At 40.5% G+C, this 17,328-nt stretch overlaps 1 protein-coding gene across 6 annotated transcripts in view; it reads right to left on the bottom strand.

The window, feature by feature from the left end:
• The window catches only part of Cep70 (centrosomal protein 70), a 56,518-nt gene that overhangs the window by 8,493 nt on the left and 30,697 nt on the right, over window positions 1-17,328 (bottom strand). For 5 of the 6 annotated variants that reach the window (XM_085827938.1, XM_021172784.3, XM_021172782.3 and 2 more), the window contains 7 exons: window positions 16,217-16,386; window positions 14,321-14,377; window positions 13,751-13,832; window positions 13,571-13,659; window positions 10,471-10,545; window positions 2,595-2,700; window positions 229-399 (listed from right to left, as the gene is read on the bottom strand). In XM_085827938.1, coding sequence (XP_085684064.1) covers window positions 229-399; window positions 2,595-2,700; window positions 10,471-10,545; window positions 13,571-13,659; window positions 13,751-13,832; window positions 14,321-14,377; window positions 16,217-16,386 — 750 coding nt within the window. The remainder of the gene's footprint in view (window positions 1-228; window positions 400-2,594; window positions 2,701-10,470; window positions 10,546-13,570; window positions 13,660-13,750; window positions 13,833-14,320; window positions 14,378-16,216; window positions 16,387-17,328) is intronic. The other variant, XM_029481713.2, reaches the window with a different exon arrangement.

The following is a 17,328-nucleotide window of genomic DNA, read 5'->3' as shown; positions in this document are numbered from 1 at the left end:
CAGGAGCAGGTGGTTATCTGTGAGCTCAAGGCCAAACATGTCTATATAAAGAGTTCCAGGCCAGCCAGGACTATACAATTATACTCTGTCTCAAAAACAAAACAGAGCAAAATATGAAAGCAACAATATTCCAATTTTAGAAAAGTGGGGTTTTTTAGCTTTATAAAGAACAACAAAAACCAAGCCCAACAGATTTTCCAAGCATATAGAGAATATTCAACTACTTACCTTTAAGGATGTCAGTTCATCTACCCACATTTCTATTATAGGAACAAGATGTTCAAATCCACAATCTTGACCAATATCTTTATTGCCGTTTGGGGCTCTTCCTTTGCTCTGTTTATAAATAATCACTGGAGCTCGTGGGTTGTGAACAATTGAATTGATGCTGCACAGCACCTGTAAGCATAGGCAGTATTTGTAGCTATGAGAGTTGTCAGTGTCTGACACAGTGAGTGCAACAAAGGTGTGTGTCAGGTGCCCACAAATCATTTCCAGACACCTGGGACAGAAGCAATGCAGTCTCCACAGGAATACATACATTCTAAGGAAAACTAAATAATTTTTAATTAATAATTAATTGGGTTTGAAAGCTGTCATTGACTGTTATAATCCACACAGAATAATAACCATCTAGACATCCTTACCTAAGTCTCCATGTTTCTGTGTTTCTGTCTTCTCATATTTAAGCTAAGTATGATATTAAAGGGTCTTTTTTATTTGCTTCACAATTTCAGTTAAAATTTCAGGTAAAGAGAGTTACTAACAAAGCCCCACACATTCACTCTATAGAAAAGTCCTGGCCAGCCAGCCCAATAATTCTTAATAAATGCTGTAAGTCCTCCCTAAGACAGGATTCTCCAAGAATGCCTGTACAGGGTTTCTAGAGCTCGTAGGAAATACTGGTAGTTGTCTGTCCAGGAAAAGCTACAGCAAACAGATGCTGAGAACCTGACTTCTAAGGCTTGTTCATAAGTTTTTGTTTTGTGTTCATTGATAAGTATTTCAACATTCTAATTCTATTATAAACTCATCTATAAGTAATTAATTAAAAATATTCTCCAAGTTATGAACCAAAGCAGGAAGATAATCCTCTTTTCTCTGACACCAACCACGAGGAATGTGGTGGGTGAACTAACTGAGGAGAGTGGAACAGACGACAGAAGTTAGAAATAAAGGTGTGCGTTAACAGAGTGTCATGTCAGTAAATTAGGGGGAACATGGTCAATTTTAAGGGTACAAACTCCAGTGTGCACAGAGGGAGGCAGTACAAGCATAGCAGATGCGAATGTAGCTTCTCAAGGGCACAAGCTCAGCCCTCACAAGGGAAACACAATTCTCCTCTCATAACTGACATGAAACATTACAAGACTTTAAAAATACAACCTGTTCATAACCAATTAATTCAAAATGGAAAGTCCTATGGCTGGTTGGTGGCGCACACCTTTAATTCCATCACTCAAGAGGCAGAGGCAGGTAGATTTCTGTGAGTTTGAGGCCAGCCTAGTCAAAGGAAGGAAGGAAGGAAGGAAGGAAGGAAGGAAGGAAGGAAGGAAGGAAGGAAGGAAGGAAGGAAGGAAGGAAGGAAGGAAAGGGAGGGTGGGGTAGGAGGGATGGAGGAAAAGAAAAGAAAAGAAAAGAAAAGAAGAACAAAATGGAAAGAAAGAAGAGAGAAAAAGAGGGGAAGAGAGGGGGAAAGAATGAAAAAAGGCATGAGAAAGAAGAGAAAATAGAGAAGAGAGACAAAAATCTATAGGGAACAAAAAATGTTTCAGTGTAAGCCCACTTCATTCAATAAACTACTAGATTTAATTATTTATTCAATAAACAGTAAAGTTAATTTTCACATTACATAGTTTGAGTTAAATGAAAGCCAAAGATCTGAAAGTTTACTTATATAATAATAACAATACAACAACCAGAACAATAAAAGGGTAAATAGCTTGAATGGTGAGAGTAAAAACTATAAAAATCTTAAACGATAGAGTTATACAGTGTTTACACTGTAGTAGATATTATAAAGACGATTGGTTACAGGAAAATACTATGTGTCTTAGTTTTCTGTTGCTGTGGTGTTTACCCTGAAAAAAGCAACTTCAGGGAGAAAGGGTTTATTCTTGGCTCACAGGTGTAGAAAGATATATTCCATCCTAGCAGGAAAGACATAGCAGAAGCAGAAAAGACATAGCAGAAGGCATGGAAGGCATGGTGGCATGGTGGCAAGAGCTGGAGACTAGCAGATGACACAGCATCCACATTCAGAAGTAAAGAGTAAACAAGAAACGAGGACAAGCTATCCAACAGGGCCTGATCCCAGTGACTCTCTTCCTCAGCATGGCTCCACCTCCCAAGGGTTCTACCACCTTTCTAAATGGATGGATATCAAATGGTCAAACACATGAACCTCTAAGGGACATTTCACATTCAAGTCACGACACAATGCCATTATATGAGGGATTTTGCAGACTTGGGCATCTGTAAGTACCACTCACAGATACCAAGCAGCACAGCATTCCTTATAAAGGGGTGATGTATCACACTGCAACCAATCAAGGGGCACCACACATACCAGCCTTTCATCAGCCAGCCAATACCTGAAAGTAGCTCTGCTCAATGAGAGCCTGCTGATGGCTGTCTTTGCTGGGCTCATCTTTTTTCTCTGTGTCATCAGACTTTTTTTGACCAATAAGATCTTGTAATCTAAAGAAGAAAAAAAATATCAAGGTAAAAAAAATGCTTCCTTAGCCTTTTAGTAAACTAAAATGATTAAGCCAGTGAGGCAGCTGGCCTCCCCAAAACCTCTTATCTTTTTACTTTTATGTGTGCAAACTTTACATATGCATGGGTGTAAAATATAAGCCATACTGTCACTGGGAAAGTTCCTTCCAATAGGTCACAAGTTAGAAGTAATCTCTAAAGACACGAGGGATCTCCTAGACCAGAGACAGCCCTCAAGGCACAGGGCAGAGGAGACGGAGAGAAGGTGGCTCTCTTTGTGGAATGCTCCTATTGCTGTTGTTTTAAGATAGATTTGATCTGTCCAAGATCACATCAAATTCTACCCTGCTGTGCCTCTTACAAAACTGGAGTAAGATTGATGGTCAGAGCCTTAAGGAGAAGATTCCCCACCCTACACCCTACCAGACCTGGCCAGTATACCCACTAAGTGACTGGGAATCCTGGCCTCCTGGCAGTTTAAATTACAAACCATCACTCCACTCAAGACAGAAAATGGGCTAAGATGCCATATTGTTCTTTTACATGAAGGATCACCCTGAATTGGCCCAATCAAGTAAAATATGGACCCCTATACTTCATAATAAAATATTAAGGAAACAGGGATCATTAATTCAATGATCAAATCCATTTAAGAACCCTATGTTGAGAGTAAGGAAGGGAATCCAGCAAGTGGAAATAAGTCCAGCTCTTAGACGCATGGATGAAGCAGTCCCTCTTTACTCCATAACTCCAATCCCTCTCCCTCCTGATTCAGATTCTTTCCTGCACCATTCACAACTCTGTGTTAGTAATGATGTTTCACTTTGCCTTCCCATGCACACCAGCGGCCAACCTCCTTATGTCTTTGAGGACTTACTCAAAGGGCTAGACAGGTCACATGGACTGTGCTCCTGCAAAGGTTTCAAGATAGTCCATTCTTTTTTGGGTCAGCCCTCCTCCCAAGATTTAATGGAATGGGGACATCCTGGACCATTCCAATATTGTATTCTAATACACAGATGGTCTTCTTTACGGCTTCTCCGAGGAGATTTTCTACTGGACCACAAAACCTCTCCTTAACCCTTTTGCTGACGGGGATAAAGGGTGACATAGGATAAGGTACAAGTAAACCAGACCAGAGTTGCTTATCCTGGTCACATCTAACAGGAGGAATAAAAGTCCTAGGGCTAGAACACAGCCAACCAACTCTGTCCTTCCCATTCCCCAAGACTCTAAAATAATTGAAGGCCTTCCTAGGAGTCAGAAGATATTATGTTTGGATCTCAGGGTATGGTGAATTGGCCACCCAACTCAACTTTCCACCCTATATAATATGAGAGAGAGAGAGAGAGAGAGAGAGAGAGAGAGAGAGAGAGAGAGAGAGAGAGAGAGCGAGCTCTGGCTGCCAGCTCTGGCTGCCAGAGCAATTGGTGAGATATGCTGATGCTGGGACAAAGAATGATGCTGACTGTGATCCTGCCGAGTGCCCTGACTATGACAACAGGGAAGCTGTATTGGACACATGTTCCTGACCCATCTTTGTTACATCCTTTGGTATGGTCAAGGCTAAAAGTACTTGTGACCTCTAATAATTCTCTCTCTCTCATTACATAGAGGGAAAGCTGAGTTGAGTGAGCAGTCCCAGTGCTAGTGCTCCGCAGTTAAGGCCTTCTTTATGTTCAAAAGCTGCCTTGGATTCAGAGATCCATTCAATCTAAGCATAGGCTTGGGTTTGAGTTTTCTTGAAACTCTCTGAAAAAGAGACATGGTCAATTGGAATTGCTCATGCTTTCTGTTGCTTAAAGACAGTGAGAAAATATACTAACTGCTGGCATGGTATTAGCCTGCACCTCTCCATACCTGTCTCTTATATCTTCTTTCTGTCTTTTCTATAACCACTCTTTACTCCCTCAGTTGCAGTTTTCATGTTGGCTCTGGGAAATACACTTTTAAAAAGGCATTTAAAAAGGCTCATCCAGGAAACCAGATCTCTTTAGACTAAATTACCCTTACACCTCTAATCAGGCTTATAAGCACCCCTATTAGGGCCTAATCCTCTTTGAGGTACTACATAGCAGGCCATTTCTTACTGATGATATGGCGTTGGACCCAGAACTGTAATTTCCCATGTTTTCCAATTAGCAAAATTCTAGCAACTACTGTCAAGAACCTCAAGTTGGGTTTTCTCAAGAATAGCAGCAGAGATAGCTAGCACTTCTTCTACTCTGGGGACTTAGTTAAAACTCCTCATTAAAATGAATATCTCACTCACCCACTGTGGGAGGGCCCATATCCTATTACTCTATCCTTATTACAGCAGCATGAGCAGCAAAACTGGATGCATGAATTCACCATACTAGTCTCAAACCTAAATTACTTTCCCTGATTCTCCTAAGCTATCAATGGGTCCTGAGACCAAGGCCAACTCATTCCAGTTACTCTCTGCGGACCTTAAGCTGCTCTTTAAACAACTGTCTTCCAACAAAAGATAAGTTCATAAGTGTGCGAAGCAGCAGCATGTGTAGGCACCACTGTTGCTGTAGCTTTCAGTCTATCTCTCACTTGTCCTGTGCCTACCTTACTTTGTGGTGCAACTTTTCCCATAATTCGGGATGACCCTTAAATCACACTGCTTTACTCCCAGATGATTTTTTTGACTACTCCAATACCCACCCTCCCCATATTCCATGTCCTACCCAGGAACCTAATTTATTTGACCCAAGTTCACAGACCTTGGAAAATATAGGGCTTTCATCTTCCTCCAAAAATGGACGTTTCTTCATTATCGAATTTGAATCAAATTCAGGACTGCCCCAATTTTTAGAGTGGGAGGGAATTACTCTAGATCTTTAGAAAGGGGACCATTTTTCAGGGATATCTGGAACTTCAATCAATAAAGCAATACCTTTTAGGAATCCCTTTAACATAACCAAAATAAAATATCTGGTCTTTTCTCTTCAGCTATGGGAGAAACAAGAGACAATACTTATTAGACAGCAGTCTCATTACTGTGTTGCTATTAATAACATTCCACCAGAGGTCTCTAAAGATAGGGCAAACGTATGCAAGGTCCACTGTTATACCACTGTTATCCCCTCCCCCGCCCCAAATTCCCTACCTGGTAGCTGATGATGGATTATTGAATCCCCAGTAACTAAAAGCTCTAAACTTATTGGAATGATATGGTGGACCGACATCCCAGTGAGTACTAGTACCATCCTTAGGCCTGGAAAACTCTGGAACTGTTATGGCACACTCAGACTTCATCCTACACAGGAGTTATTTTTACTGGATCAACCCTACACTGGGACATTTTTATATTTGGGGCCCATTCTCATTACCCTAACTGTACTCAAACACTTCAATGGAGCCAATATTCTGGGTAGATTTCTCAGAACTGACTGACAATCCAAAAGAAAGCAGATCTTTTTTGATAAACTAGGCACTAGATTCATGGGACAAACTGAATGAGCCACAACAGAGAGGAGACATTCTCTAGAAAAAGAATAGGACATGGAGTAGAGTTACTATCACAGGAGGAAAGTGGAGTACGGGAGATACTCCCAGAAGAAAATTCTAACCCAATAGATTGGCTAAGTTAAACTAGGCAGGCCTTACAAAATTACTTTCTAACCCAAAACTGTGAAGGGCCTGTACCCTAACTCAACAGTGACTATGAACTATGCTGATGCAGATGGAATCATAATTAGCTATGGGACAATGGCCAACCATCCTTAATGCAGAGCCACATGCCAAGAAACTATAGAAAAAACATGGGTAACTATGCTCTAGAAAATAATTACTACTAAATTCAACACAAGTCATTGTGCTCTAACTGCCCAGGTTCCTAGATTAAATAAATCTGCAAAATCTCCTATTGTACAACTAACTGGACTAATGGGAAACTGAAGAGGCCATTTACATCATGCCCACTGGACAGAGATGGACAATCCGCCAAAATGAGCTTCAGTGGGACTTTATCTCTAACTGTGAACAAAAAGGTGGTGTCTGGCTATGTCCCTAAAAGAAATGGAATTCTGATTGCTCCCATGTCTGGCCCTTAGTCTCTGTTCCAACTAGGAATTATGTTTGGTACATGGGTAATGCTTGCTGGGAGGGTGTAACCCATAAGGAAACTGTAACATGATAAGACTTCTCCTGTAGACAACAAAGCACACACTCCCTCACACTGGAATTTGGTGCAATACCAACGAAATTAAACAGACCTACTTATGGTCCACTTATAACCTATGATAACCTTGATGTTAAAGAAAAATCATCCCTAGAGCTAACTGTAAATACACCCTGCGACATTAAAATCATGAATGTACAATGGCCTGAGACTCAGTTAGATTTGGCAAATAATAAGGCAATCAAATTTCTCAGAAAAGTCAACAGAACACTCAATAAGATACACTTAACAGTGGACAAGGGAGGAAATGACATCCTTAGCTTGTTATCACCTATGCCCAACCATGCCAAGGTTCTGTGGCTGGCTATCATGCACATTTCCCTCATCAATGACCTTTCCTGAGATGCAACAGACGCTCCTAACCACCTCCATTATAATGCCCTTAATCTCATTTAATATATGTTTTAGATGTTGCCACAAATACCAACAATATAGGACAATGAAAGAAAGCTATCACTGTGTGGAACTAAAATGACAGGCCAACCCACCACCACATAGACCATTCTGCTATGGGCTCCTAAACAGGCCCTTCTGGAGGGACCCTGACTACTGTTCTGTCAGCTGACGAATCATTGACCCAATCCCCTGACCGCAGTTAGGGTTACCTCCTGAGAGGGGTTGATGAAAGAAAGTAGGAGTTAGGTAGTTCACTTGTTAGGTAGAGAGTGAGAGAAAAGGAGACCAGGATAATGTTAACTCCACATATCCTAAAGTGGATATTGAATATCGTAAAGGAGGGGCCAGGGCCAAAAAACGAACCTTCTATTCCAGCATGGCCTACATCAGAGAATGGGTACTTGTAGAGAGAGACATGTATAGAAGAAAGTGCAAGGCATGTGGACAATGTCCTGCTACCTCGTGGATCCAGAGCCCCAACTAATCAAAATAACTTCCCTGCCTGAGTACTGAAGCCCACCACCTAATCCCTGAGCTGGAAAAAAACCCCATCATATCAGAGAGTTCCAGTTAAACTGGTAATGAAGGTACTGACTGAATCAATATAAAAAACTCCACCAAAGATACCTTGCGAACTCCAGGACCTATCCTTTCAGAGGACTCTGTTCTTACCTGCTATTTTTGCTTTGATTTAAACATTACCTGTGCTACACTTTGGATCCTTTATTGCCCTTTATTTAATTGGTGGAAAAAGAATTTGACAGCCACACACCATGTAATGCTTGTGGTGCCTCTGCCGACCACACTATCCTGCTTGCCGTTATCAAAACCACTATTAATATAGTATTCATGTTCTATCGAAATTGCCTTTTTTATTCCTTCATGATCCTTCTCCCTATGTCATCTCAATGAGGTCTATTTTGCAACCCCAGTGTTTAGAATGCCACATCGATACAAGGAAGGACTACTGTGCAGACAAAGCACAGCAACAATAGGGATATTCACTGACTAAATGCAACCTTTCCAAACCTTTCCCTAGAATTCTGTGTAGTTTTTCTCCCCAAACTTACGTAGATAGACAATAAATCCCTCCTTATTTTTGTTTGCCTTTTCAGTTGTGACAGTAGTGTTTTCACAGGGAGGAGAAAGAGCAGCTATCACTGGAAAACTGAAATATGTATACCAACAACACAAATGAATTGATCTATATTTAATGCATATACTAACAAATTTCAAAAGAATCAATCCCAAAGCTTCACAAATGTCTCAAGTCCTCGTCGTTTGAATCAATGAATATACTAGATAACCTTATGGACGCACCGTCACTTCTTAAGATCATCGCTTTTAAATGCCTCAGACCTTACTTTGTAAAGCAGGAGGAGGAGCTAGAGGTGTTAGATAGGATTGGTTCACTATGTGCTTTCTGGTACTTTTAGTTTTTAAATGACAAAACTTACTAAACGTTTTTAGATCATGCTGAGAGCCACCTCAGTGCTAGAGGCTTTACCTTGCCGTGCTTAAGGCCCTGGGTTCAATCTCTAATACAAAAATTAACATAAAACTTCAGATTGTAACTTAGGTACAATAAAAATATAGGATCTGCTACCCATAATTTCTGTTTCTCCTATAATTTTCCCATTTCTAAAGGTAATTTTTATCAAAATCATTTTTTTCTTTTCTTCCTATATTTTTTTTCACTCAATTGAGGTAGAAATAAGACCAAGTCCAGGCCTAGAAAAATCAAATATTATACACTTTGTCTCATATGCAGTTCCTAACGTCAAATATGTTGTGTATTAAACTTGGAAACTAAGTGAAGCCAGCAAGCTAGAAAGGGTTTTTGAAGGCGACACAGTAAGGGCAGAGGATAATAGGTCTTAGGTGAAATGCCAGTGGTATGGTGGGTGAGAACGGCATACAGGCTTAACCAGGAAGGGGTGCACAGTATGGGGTACCTAGGAGGTAGACAAGAGGGCTGACCCAAGGAAGGGATACATGAAAAACCATATGGAGGTCTACTATCTTACAACTCAATTTTTAAAATTGAAGGGACAGAAAAATATATGTGAAATAAAAGAAGAGGGGAATTACTGGTTGTTAAAGGGTTAAGTAAGCATGGGGGCTAGGGGGTTAAAGAGAAAACAAGTTAACCAAAACTAAAGATATAAGAAAAAGCCTATGGAAGTCCACTAGCTAAGTAGCTGGTTTGAAATTACAACTTTTAAAAAATACCTCTTTAATGGAAATAACCTGCTTTGGTGAACAGTGCCATTCCCAGAATACATGGGTAAGACATGGACACTTCCTAGGAATTAATGGTCAGGGAGGCCCAAGAGCTCTCCAAGTCAACACAGGCTGTTCTCATTGCCCCTGGCTACCCACCACACAATAGTACAAGACTCTAAAGACATTATTGCTGAAGGCACCATACAGAAATAAATCTCAAACCAACCGGGAAACTTCCTAATGCTGGCTAGCTTTCAGAGTGCCCGGAGGTGCAATGCAGGTTGCTGGAAAGGAATCAATGGCCCTAACCAGCTGGGCCTTAATGCTGCAGCACTGACCTACCACGCAAGAGACGCCTGCTGGTCTAACAGTGGCCTGGGATAACAGCTTTCTGGTTGGATTCGAGGCCTGTTCCACAAGAGGGAACAGGATGCCTGGTGCTTAACCCTTGTCAAACGTTCATGACTCAGGAGCTCAGAGGCCTTAGGATAGAAGCTGCCACTACTATTCTGATAAATGATCTTGCTGTCAAAATGCTGCCTAAGTACCTATGTATATGATCATATATGCATGAAATTCTCAAGAATATATAAAAACGAAGTCAAATCCAATTTGCTTTTAAACTGTTAGAATCAGAAATATCTCCTTTTCCATTGTTTACTTTGGGTTTGTTTTTTGTTTTGTTTTTGTTTTGAAACTGAGCTTTGCTATATAGACCAGGCTAGTCTCTTATTTGTGATCTTCCTGCCCGTACTTCACAGTGCTGGGATTTATAGATTGATGCTAGCATGTTTAGTTCAAAATTACTTCTAATGTCACATCCCCACTCAGCCTGGCAAGCCCAAGCCAAGGATAAAGCACAGCGGTTGATAAATATAAAAGCAAAAATAAAACATACGACCCAACTATAAGCAGAAAGTCTGAGAAAATGTAATTACTTTATGTTTTTCTTCAGGGTTTTTTCCAGTTTCTTCACTTGTTGTTTATAAAGTCTTAATTCGTGTTCTGTGGGCCTGTAGAGGAGACATCATGATGAATACATTAAATGTATCAAAGAGAGAAAAACACATACTAAACAATAAATAAAAAATTATTATATTATCAATAAACATTAAATTATTTTAATTACACTTTATGTGTATGGGTATTTTGCCTGCAAATCTATCTGTGTATCACTTGTGTGCCTGGTGCCTGTGAATGCCAGAGGCAGCACTGAATCCTATGGGAATGGAGTCCAGATGCTTGTGAGTCACAATGTGAGTTCTGGGAATCAAACTTCAGTCCTCTGGAAAATAGACCGTGCTCTCATCTGCTGAGCCATGTCTCCAGCCCCTTATTAAATCTTTAACTCTTAGGTGTTCACTAGGCATTTTGATTTCATTCTGTATAATTCCTTAAAGTTACTACTCACTTTTGAGGTGATTTGTATCTTGTCTATGGTATACCCATCTATCACCTAGTTTGTTTATATTTGGATATTAACAAAGGATATTAAATCCTTTTTACACTAAAACTTGTTTTCTTCTGTGCTGGTTGGCTTTTGTCAACTTGACACAAACCTAGACATATCTGGGAAGATGAAATCTTTTTGTTTCTTTGAGACAGGGTTTCTCTGTGTAGCCCTGGCTGCTCTAGAACGTGCTCTGTAGACCAGGCTGACCTTGAACTCAGAGATCCACCTGTCTCTGCCTAGACTAAAGGCAGTGTACCACTGCACTGGAAAAACAAACAAGCAAAGAGCACCTAAGTAAAACTGACCCGCAAGCAAGACTTTGCAGATGATGATTATGTGGGAGGGCCCAGCCCACGCCTGAGCCTGAATGTGTTATAGAAAGCAGTCTGAGCAAGCCACGAGGAACAAAGCAGTAACCACGTAATTCCATGGCCTCTGCTTTAGTTCCCGCCCGAAGGCTCTTACCCTGCCTTTCTTGGATGGTGGACTCTAACCTGTAAGGTGAAATCAACCCTTCCCTCCCCAGCTTGCTTTTGGCCATGCATGTGTTTTATCCCGGCCAGAGAAACCCTAGCTCTGACACCCTAGCTATAGCGTCACTCCTGTCTCTCACACAACAGGTTACTGCTGTCCTGAACCTAACAGTTCATGATTCCCACACGTGCTTGAAGTTCTTACTCCATCTTCCTGTGGTGCACAGGAAGTTTTCAGACTTTATGCTATGAGGCCGCCACATAACCTTTTATCTTTAAATTATAAGTCTTTCAGAGCAGGGGGGTTTGTTTTGGTCATTGTTTTATCCCAAAACTTGGGATAATTTCTGACTTACAATAAAAGGTATTGAGTAAAATTAAAGTTTTATCAATGCTCATTCCAGGTAACATACCACCACCAAGTAGTATTTTCTTTTTATAATTATGCTGCCTATTTTCTGTAACAGAAACAACTGACTTTTTTGCTCCTATAACCACAGGGCTAAGAAAAAACAGCCAAAAAAATTTTGGAATGAGAAACCCACTGAAATTGAATGTGTTATAGAAAGTAACCATAGAGTATACATTTCAAAATCAGTAAGTTACTAAAATTCAAGTGTTTTCACCTGAAAAATAGTAAGCATTTGAAGTAACTGATGTTAATTAGTTTGATGTAAGTATTCCACACTATGTTCCTAAATCACATACCTTTGTATCCTGTGACAACTACAACTATAATTTGTCAATTTTTAATTTTAAAAATTAAAATTAAAAATGTTATGTGAAGTTGTAAAGACAAACAAGAAACACTGTAATTCATCTATACAATATCTAAGAAAGACAAAACACACCAGAGATTGTCTGAGGTAAAGATAAGTATGTGAGGACAAAACTACATAAACACAAAATCCGGGGGAGAATTTTCTCAGTGGTGACCGTTCACAGGGGTCAATATATATCAACACTTTCAAACTGTGTATAATATATTGTGCATCAACCATACATGACTGTAGCTAGCTGTGACTGTATGTATGTGTGTGGATGTGAGTAGGTGCATGTTTGCATACAAGCACACATGCACATGTGTGTGAATATGTGTGAAGACCAGAGATGGCATCGGGGATCATTTTCATTGCTGTCTTAGTTTTGAGATATGTTTTTTCACTGGACATAGTGTCCATCAACTGGCTAGGCTGGCTGGCCAGCCAGTGAGCTCCAGGAATCTGCCAGTCTTCACTCCTGCATCCAATGCTGCAATTATAGGTACACGCTGCTACAGTTTGCCTTTTCACAATAGTGCTAAAGATCTGACCTCAAGCTCTCACATGCTTGCACAGCAGACAGTTTTCCAAGTGAGAAACCCTCCAGCCCTCACTACAGCTAATTTTAAAAGAAAAACTAAACACAGACTGAACCTGGACTTGGAGAGAGAGCGAAGTCTGGTAGAGTGGCATGCAAACATGGAGACCAGAGTTCAAACCCAAGAATCTACTAAAAAGGCACGAGGGCACACACTTGTAGTCCCAGCACTGGGAATGAGGTGATCCCACAGGCAGATCCCCAGGGCTCATTAGCAAGGCAGCCTCGTCTAATTAACAAGCTCCCAGCAGGTCTTAAGGAGTGATCCTGTCTCATAAAGCAAGGTAGGCAGCTCAGGAGCACAGATGTGCACACTCATGCACACCCACATATGAACACAAACAAAGAACACAAAACCCTGAATCTCCTCAAAGGTCTTAGCCAATTTTATCCTAACATGGATTCCTGTTTTCTCGCTCCCCTTGCTTCCCTACGGATTCTTTTTTTTTTTTTTTTTTTTTTTTTTTTTTGGTTTTTCGAGACAGGGTTTCTCTGTGTAGCCCTGGCTGTCCTGGAACTCACTTTGTAGACCAGGCTGGCCTCGAACTCAGAAATCTGCCTGCCTCTGCCTCCTGAGGGCTGGGATTAAAGGCGCGCGCCACCACGCCCGGCTCCCTACGGATTCTTACTGCGGTCACCATTTGCCATGACATACAACCAGTCAAAGGGAACACAGGAGGTCAGGTGCTCGGGTTCAGTTCTGGAGAAAGGGGGCAGGAATGACTCTTCTGACATTCTAAGAGTTTCTCCCACCTGTTTTCCAGATCTTTCTGGAGGCTCAGCTTCTCACCTACCAGCACGTCGATCCTGGATTTGGATTCCTTGAGTTGCTTCTGTAACGACTGCAATGCATGTCACAGTAAAATAAGGAACTCTCTTAGGGGATTATTTTGCTTTATGAAAAGGTATTTGTCAGTGCTCTGGTCTCCATACCATCAGAACGCCTTTATAATTTGGTGAGGCACCCAGGTTTGTGAAGTCTTTTTCTTCTGACTGACTGTCTTCCTCAAACTGCCTGTGGGAAGACAAACACACTACATCTTGTGGGACTTTCTCCTTAAAGAGAACATGTAGCTAGCAAAACTGAAGCCAATTCAAGGGCTTAATAACTTAAACATGGAAATCCCAGGTTCCCACTTGTTCTACAAAGAATAGTATCACATCACAGTAGCTATCTAATCTTAGAGCAGTATGTTTACTAACTCTTAGAATGTGTGAGGACCAGAAAACTTTGTCACGGGACACAAGAGTGGGTGAAAAATACTTGAATGAACAAACAAAATACAAATGGAACATTTCCTGGCCTTTTTAAAAACACCCTGGACACATACTGTTGATTCCTAATACTGCTTTCAAGTCTTAATAAAAAGCCTGAAGAAAAACTGTAGCGCGTAAGTGGCTAACAGTGCAGTGCACAGCACCTCATTTACCCTGCGCTTCAAACTTCTGAGATTACTACAGAAACAATGTATAAATATAAAAATAAAATTATATTATTTATACCTTTGTATATGAAGTTTTCTAAGTTTACACTCATAGTAATCAATTAGGCACAGCAATCTAGAAAACAAAAACTATGTTCAGTCAGTTTCAAAAGGTAGTGTTTACTGTACTTCCTGCATAATTTCAAATCACAAAGATAAAAATACAGACTGGGGGTGGAGAGATGGCTTAGCAGTTAAAAGAGCATACTGCAGGGCTAGAGAGACTTGCTGCTTTCAGAGGACACAGGTTTGATTTCTAACCTACACAGTGGCTCACAATCATCCCTAACTCCAGTTCTAAGGGATCCAATGCTTGCTTCTGGACTCCACAGGCACAGGCTCACATGTGGTACATACATATAGGCAAAACACTCATACACAGAAAATACATTTTAATTTTTTTCTTTAAGACTTATTTATGTGTGTATGTACAACTTGTGTTCAAGTGCCCAGGGAGGACCAGGAGGAGGCATCTAATCCCCCGGAGCTAGAGATACAGGCAACTGTGAGACACCACGTGGGTACTGGGACTAGAAGCCTGGTTCTCTGCAAGAGTACCGAGTACTCCCAACCTCTGAGCCACCCCTCCAGGCCTAAACACTTTTTAAAGTGTATACTACTCTTGCAGAAGGCCCAAGTTCAGTTCTCAGTACACACAGGGTAGTGCAAAGTCACTGTAACTTCAGCCCTGGAGCTTTCTTTCCAATGGCTCTGGAAGCACATATACCCACATACATGCATACATACACATTACTCGAAATCAAATCTTTAGCACAGATTGTCTGGCAAACTTAAATTTTTTCAGTAATTCTTGCCAGAAACAAGTATTGCACTGATCTATATCTATATACCTTCTATTACTATATTTATAAGCATGTTTCACTTTATTAAATACATAGTCTTCCTGTCCCAACAATCCTACCTCTGGCAATCTCCCTCAGAGATATCTGCCCAAGGCTCAGTGGTTAAGGGCACTTGCTTCTCTTACTTGGGACCTGGGTTTGATTCCAGCACATCATATGGCAGCTCACAACTGTCTGGAATTCTAGTTCCAGGGGACCCAACACCTTCTACTAATCTCTGCATACATATATGTGTGTATACGTATGTGTGTGTGTGTATGTATATATATGTGTGTGTACGTATGTATATGTATGTATATATACACACACATATATATGTATGTGTATGTGTGTACACACACACACACACACACACACACACTCAGGCATGTGCACATACTTGCACACACACAAAACTGGTAAGCATTTTTTGTTTATTTTGGGTTTTCTTTTTTGAGATAGATTCTCACTGTATGGCCCTGGCAGGCCTAGAACTCAGAGATCTATCTACCTGCTTCTCCCTCCCAAGTGCTGGAATTAAAGGCATGTGCCACTATACCCACCCATCCATAGTTAATATTTTAAAAATAAATGTCTAAACCCATTCCTCAAGGAGTTGGAGAGATGGTTCAGAGGCTAAGAGCACTGGTTGCTCTTTCAGAGGACACAGGTTTTATTCCCAGCACCCACAAGATAGCCTACAACTAACTGTCTATAACTCCAGTTCCAGGGGTGTCTGACATCCTTTTCTGGTCATTGCAGGCATGTGGTGCATATAAATACATGCAGGCACAACACCTGTACATATAAAGTTTAATTAATTAATTAATTCCTCAAAATACTCTTAAAAATCATATTCACAGACACATGCATGCACAATACAAATGTGCGCATGCGCGCGCACACACACACACACACACACACACACACACACACACACACACAAAATGATGAACTAGAAAAATTGGGGGGAAAGGAGATTTCTATAGCAAAAAATCTAACCTCCCTCAATAAAAAAGTTAGCTGAAAACAATCCACCTAGCTCCATTATCGTCTTATGTACTAGGCATTACTGTTTATCCAAGACTGAGTGAGGAACTCTTCTGCAGAGATGGGCAAACACTCTGTTCTGAGTGAGGATGCGCTCTTCCTCCTCTTTGGCAAGTCTGTGGATCTCCTTTTGCAAAGAAGCAATGGTCCCCTCTTGCTCCATTCGGTTTTTCTTATAGTGCTGGCATTTCATCTGTAAAAACATTGTAAAAGCACGATTATGATCAGACATGTAGGACATGCTGTCTCCTTATACCTGTGTCGCCATCTCCACTGAGCTGTTTCATTCAGCAAGTAGCATCAAGCCTGTTTAAAATTGATGCAAGGAATATTACTATGTCACAAACGTGAAAACGTATAAAATAAGGGAACTACGTTGACTTCATGCATTCAGGGTTAAATAATCAGTAAGGGTTTTAAGAATCCATATGAAGGGGCTGGAGAGATGGCTCAGCAGTTAAGAGCACTGGCTGCTTTTCCAGAGGTCCTAAGTTCAATTCCCAGCAGCCACATGGTGGCTCACAACCATCTGTAATGGGATCTGATGCCCTCTATTGGTGTGTCTGAAGATATCTACAATGTACTCATATACAAAAATAAGTTTTTAAAAAAATCTATATGAAGCCAATATAATTTATTTTAATAGATTTATGAGATTTATGTAGTCCAGGCTGGCTTCCATCTTGTATACTAATATATCAGCCTCTAATTGCTAGGGTTTTGTGTGCACTATTCTGCCTAACTTATATCTAGGTTTAGATAAAACAATAATCAGGAAGAGACATATATTAAAAATATTTTTAAAGACCCCCCAAAAGAAAATTTAAAAATCAAAAATGATCTGTAGATCACAAATGATGTAGTCAGTTGAGACATCCAGGAAAAGGGGGAAGACTATAAATCCAGAATAGGTCCATAACCAGGAATAATCAGTATGTGCCTTAGATTTATATAAAAAAATATCACTTTTAAAAGAAAACACTCATGGCCAAGTACATGGTCATTTGTCCAAGGCATCAAATTTACTGAAAATTAGCAACCTTCAAAGGGGTAACAGTCTTAGTTGCTGGCCAATATACCCTCTCCTAGTGACCATGAAATATACAGTCATCCATTCTTCACCTTGGCTCTCCAC

Source organism: Mus caroli, unplaced genomic scaffold, assembly GCF_978045245.1.
Source record: "Mus caroli unplaced genomic scaffold, Mus_caroli_1 scaffold_11, whole genome shotgun sequence".
Taxonomy (NCBI): Eukaryota; Metazoa; Chordata; class Mammalia; order Rodentia; family Muridae; genus Mus; species Mus caroli.
This window is presented reverse-complemented; position numbering and strand designations above follow the sequence as displayed.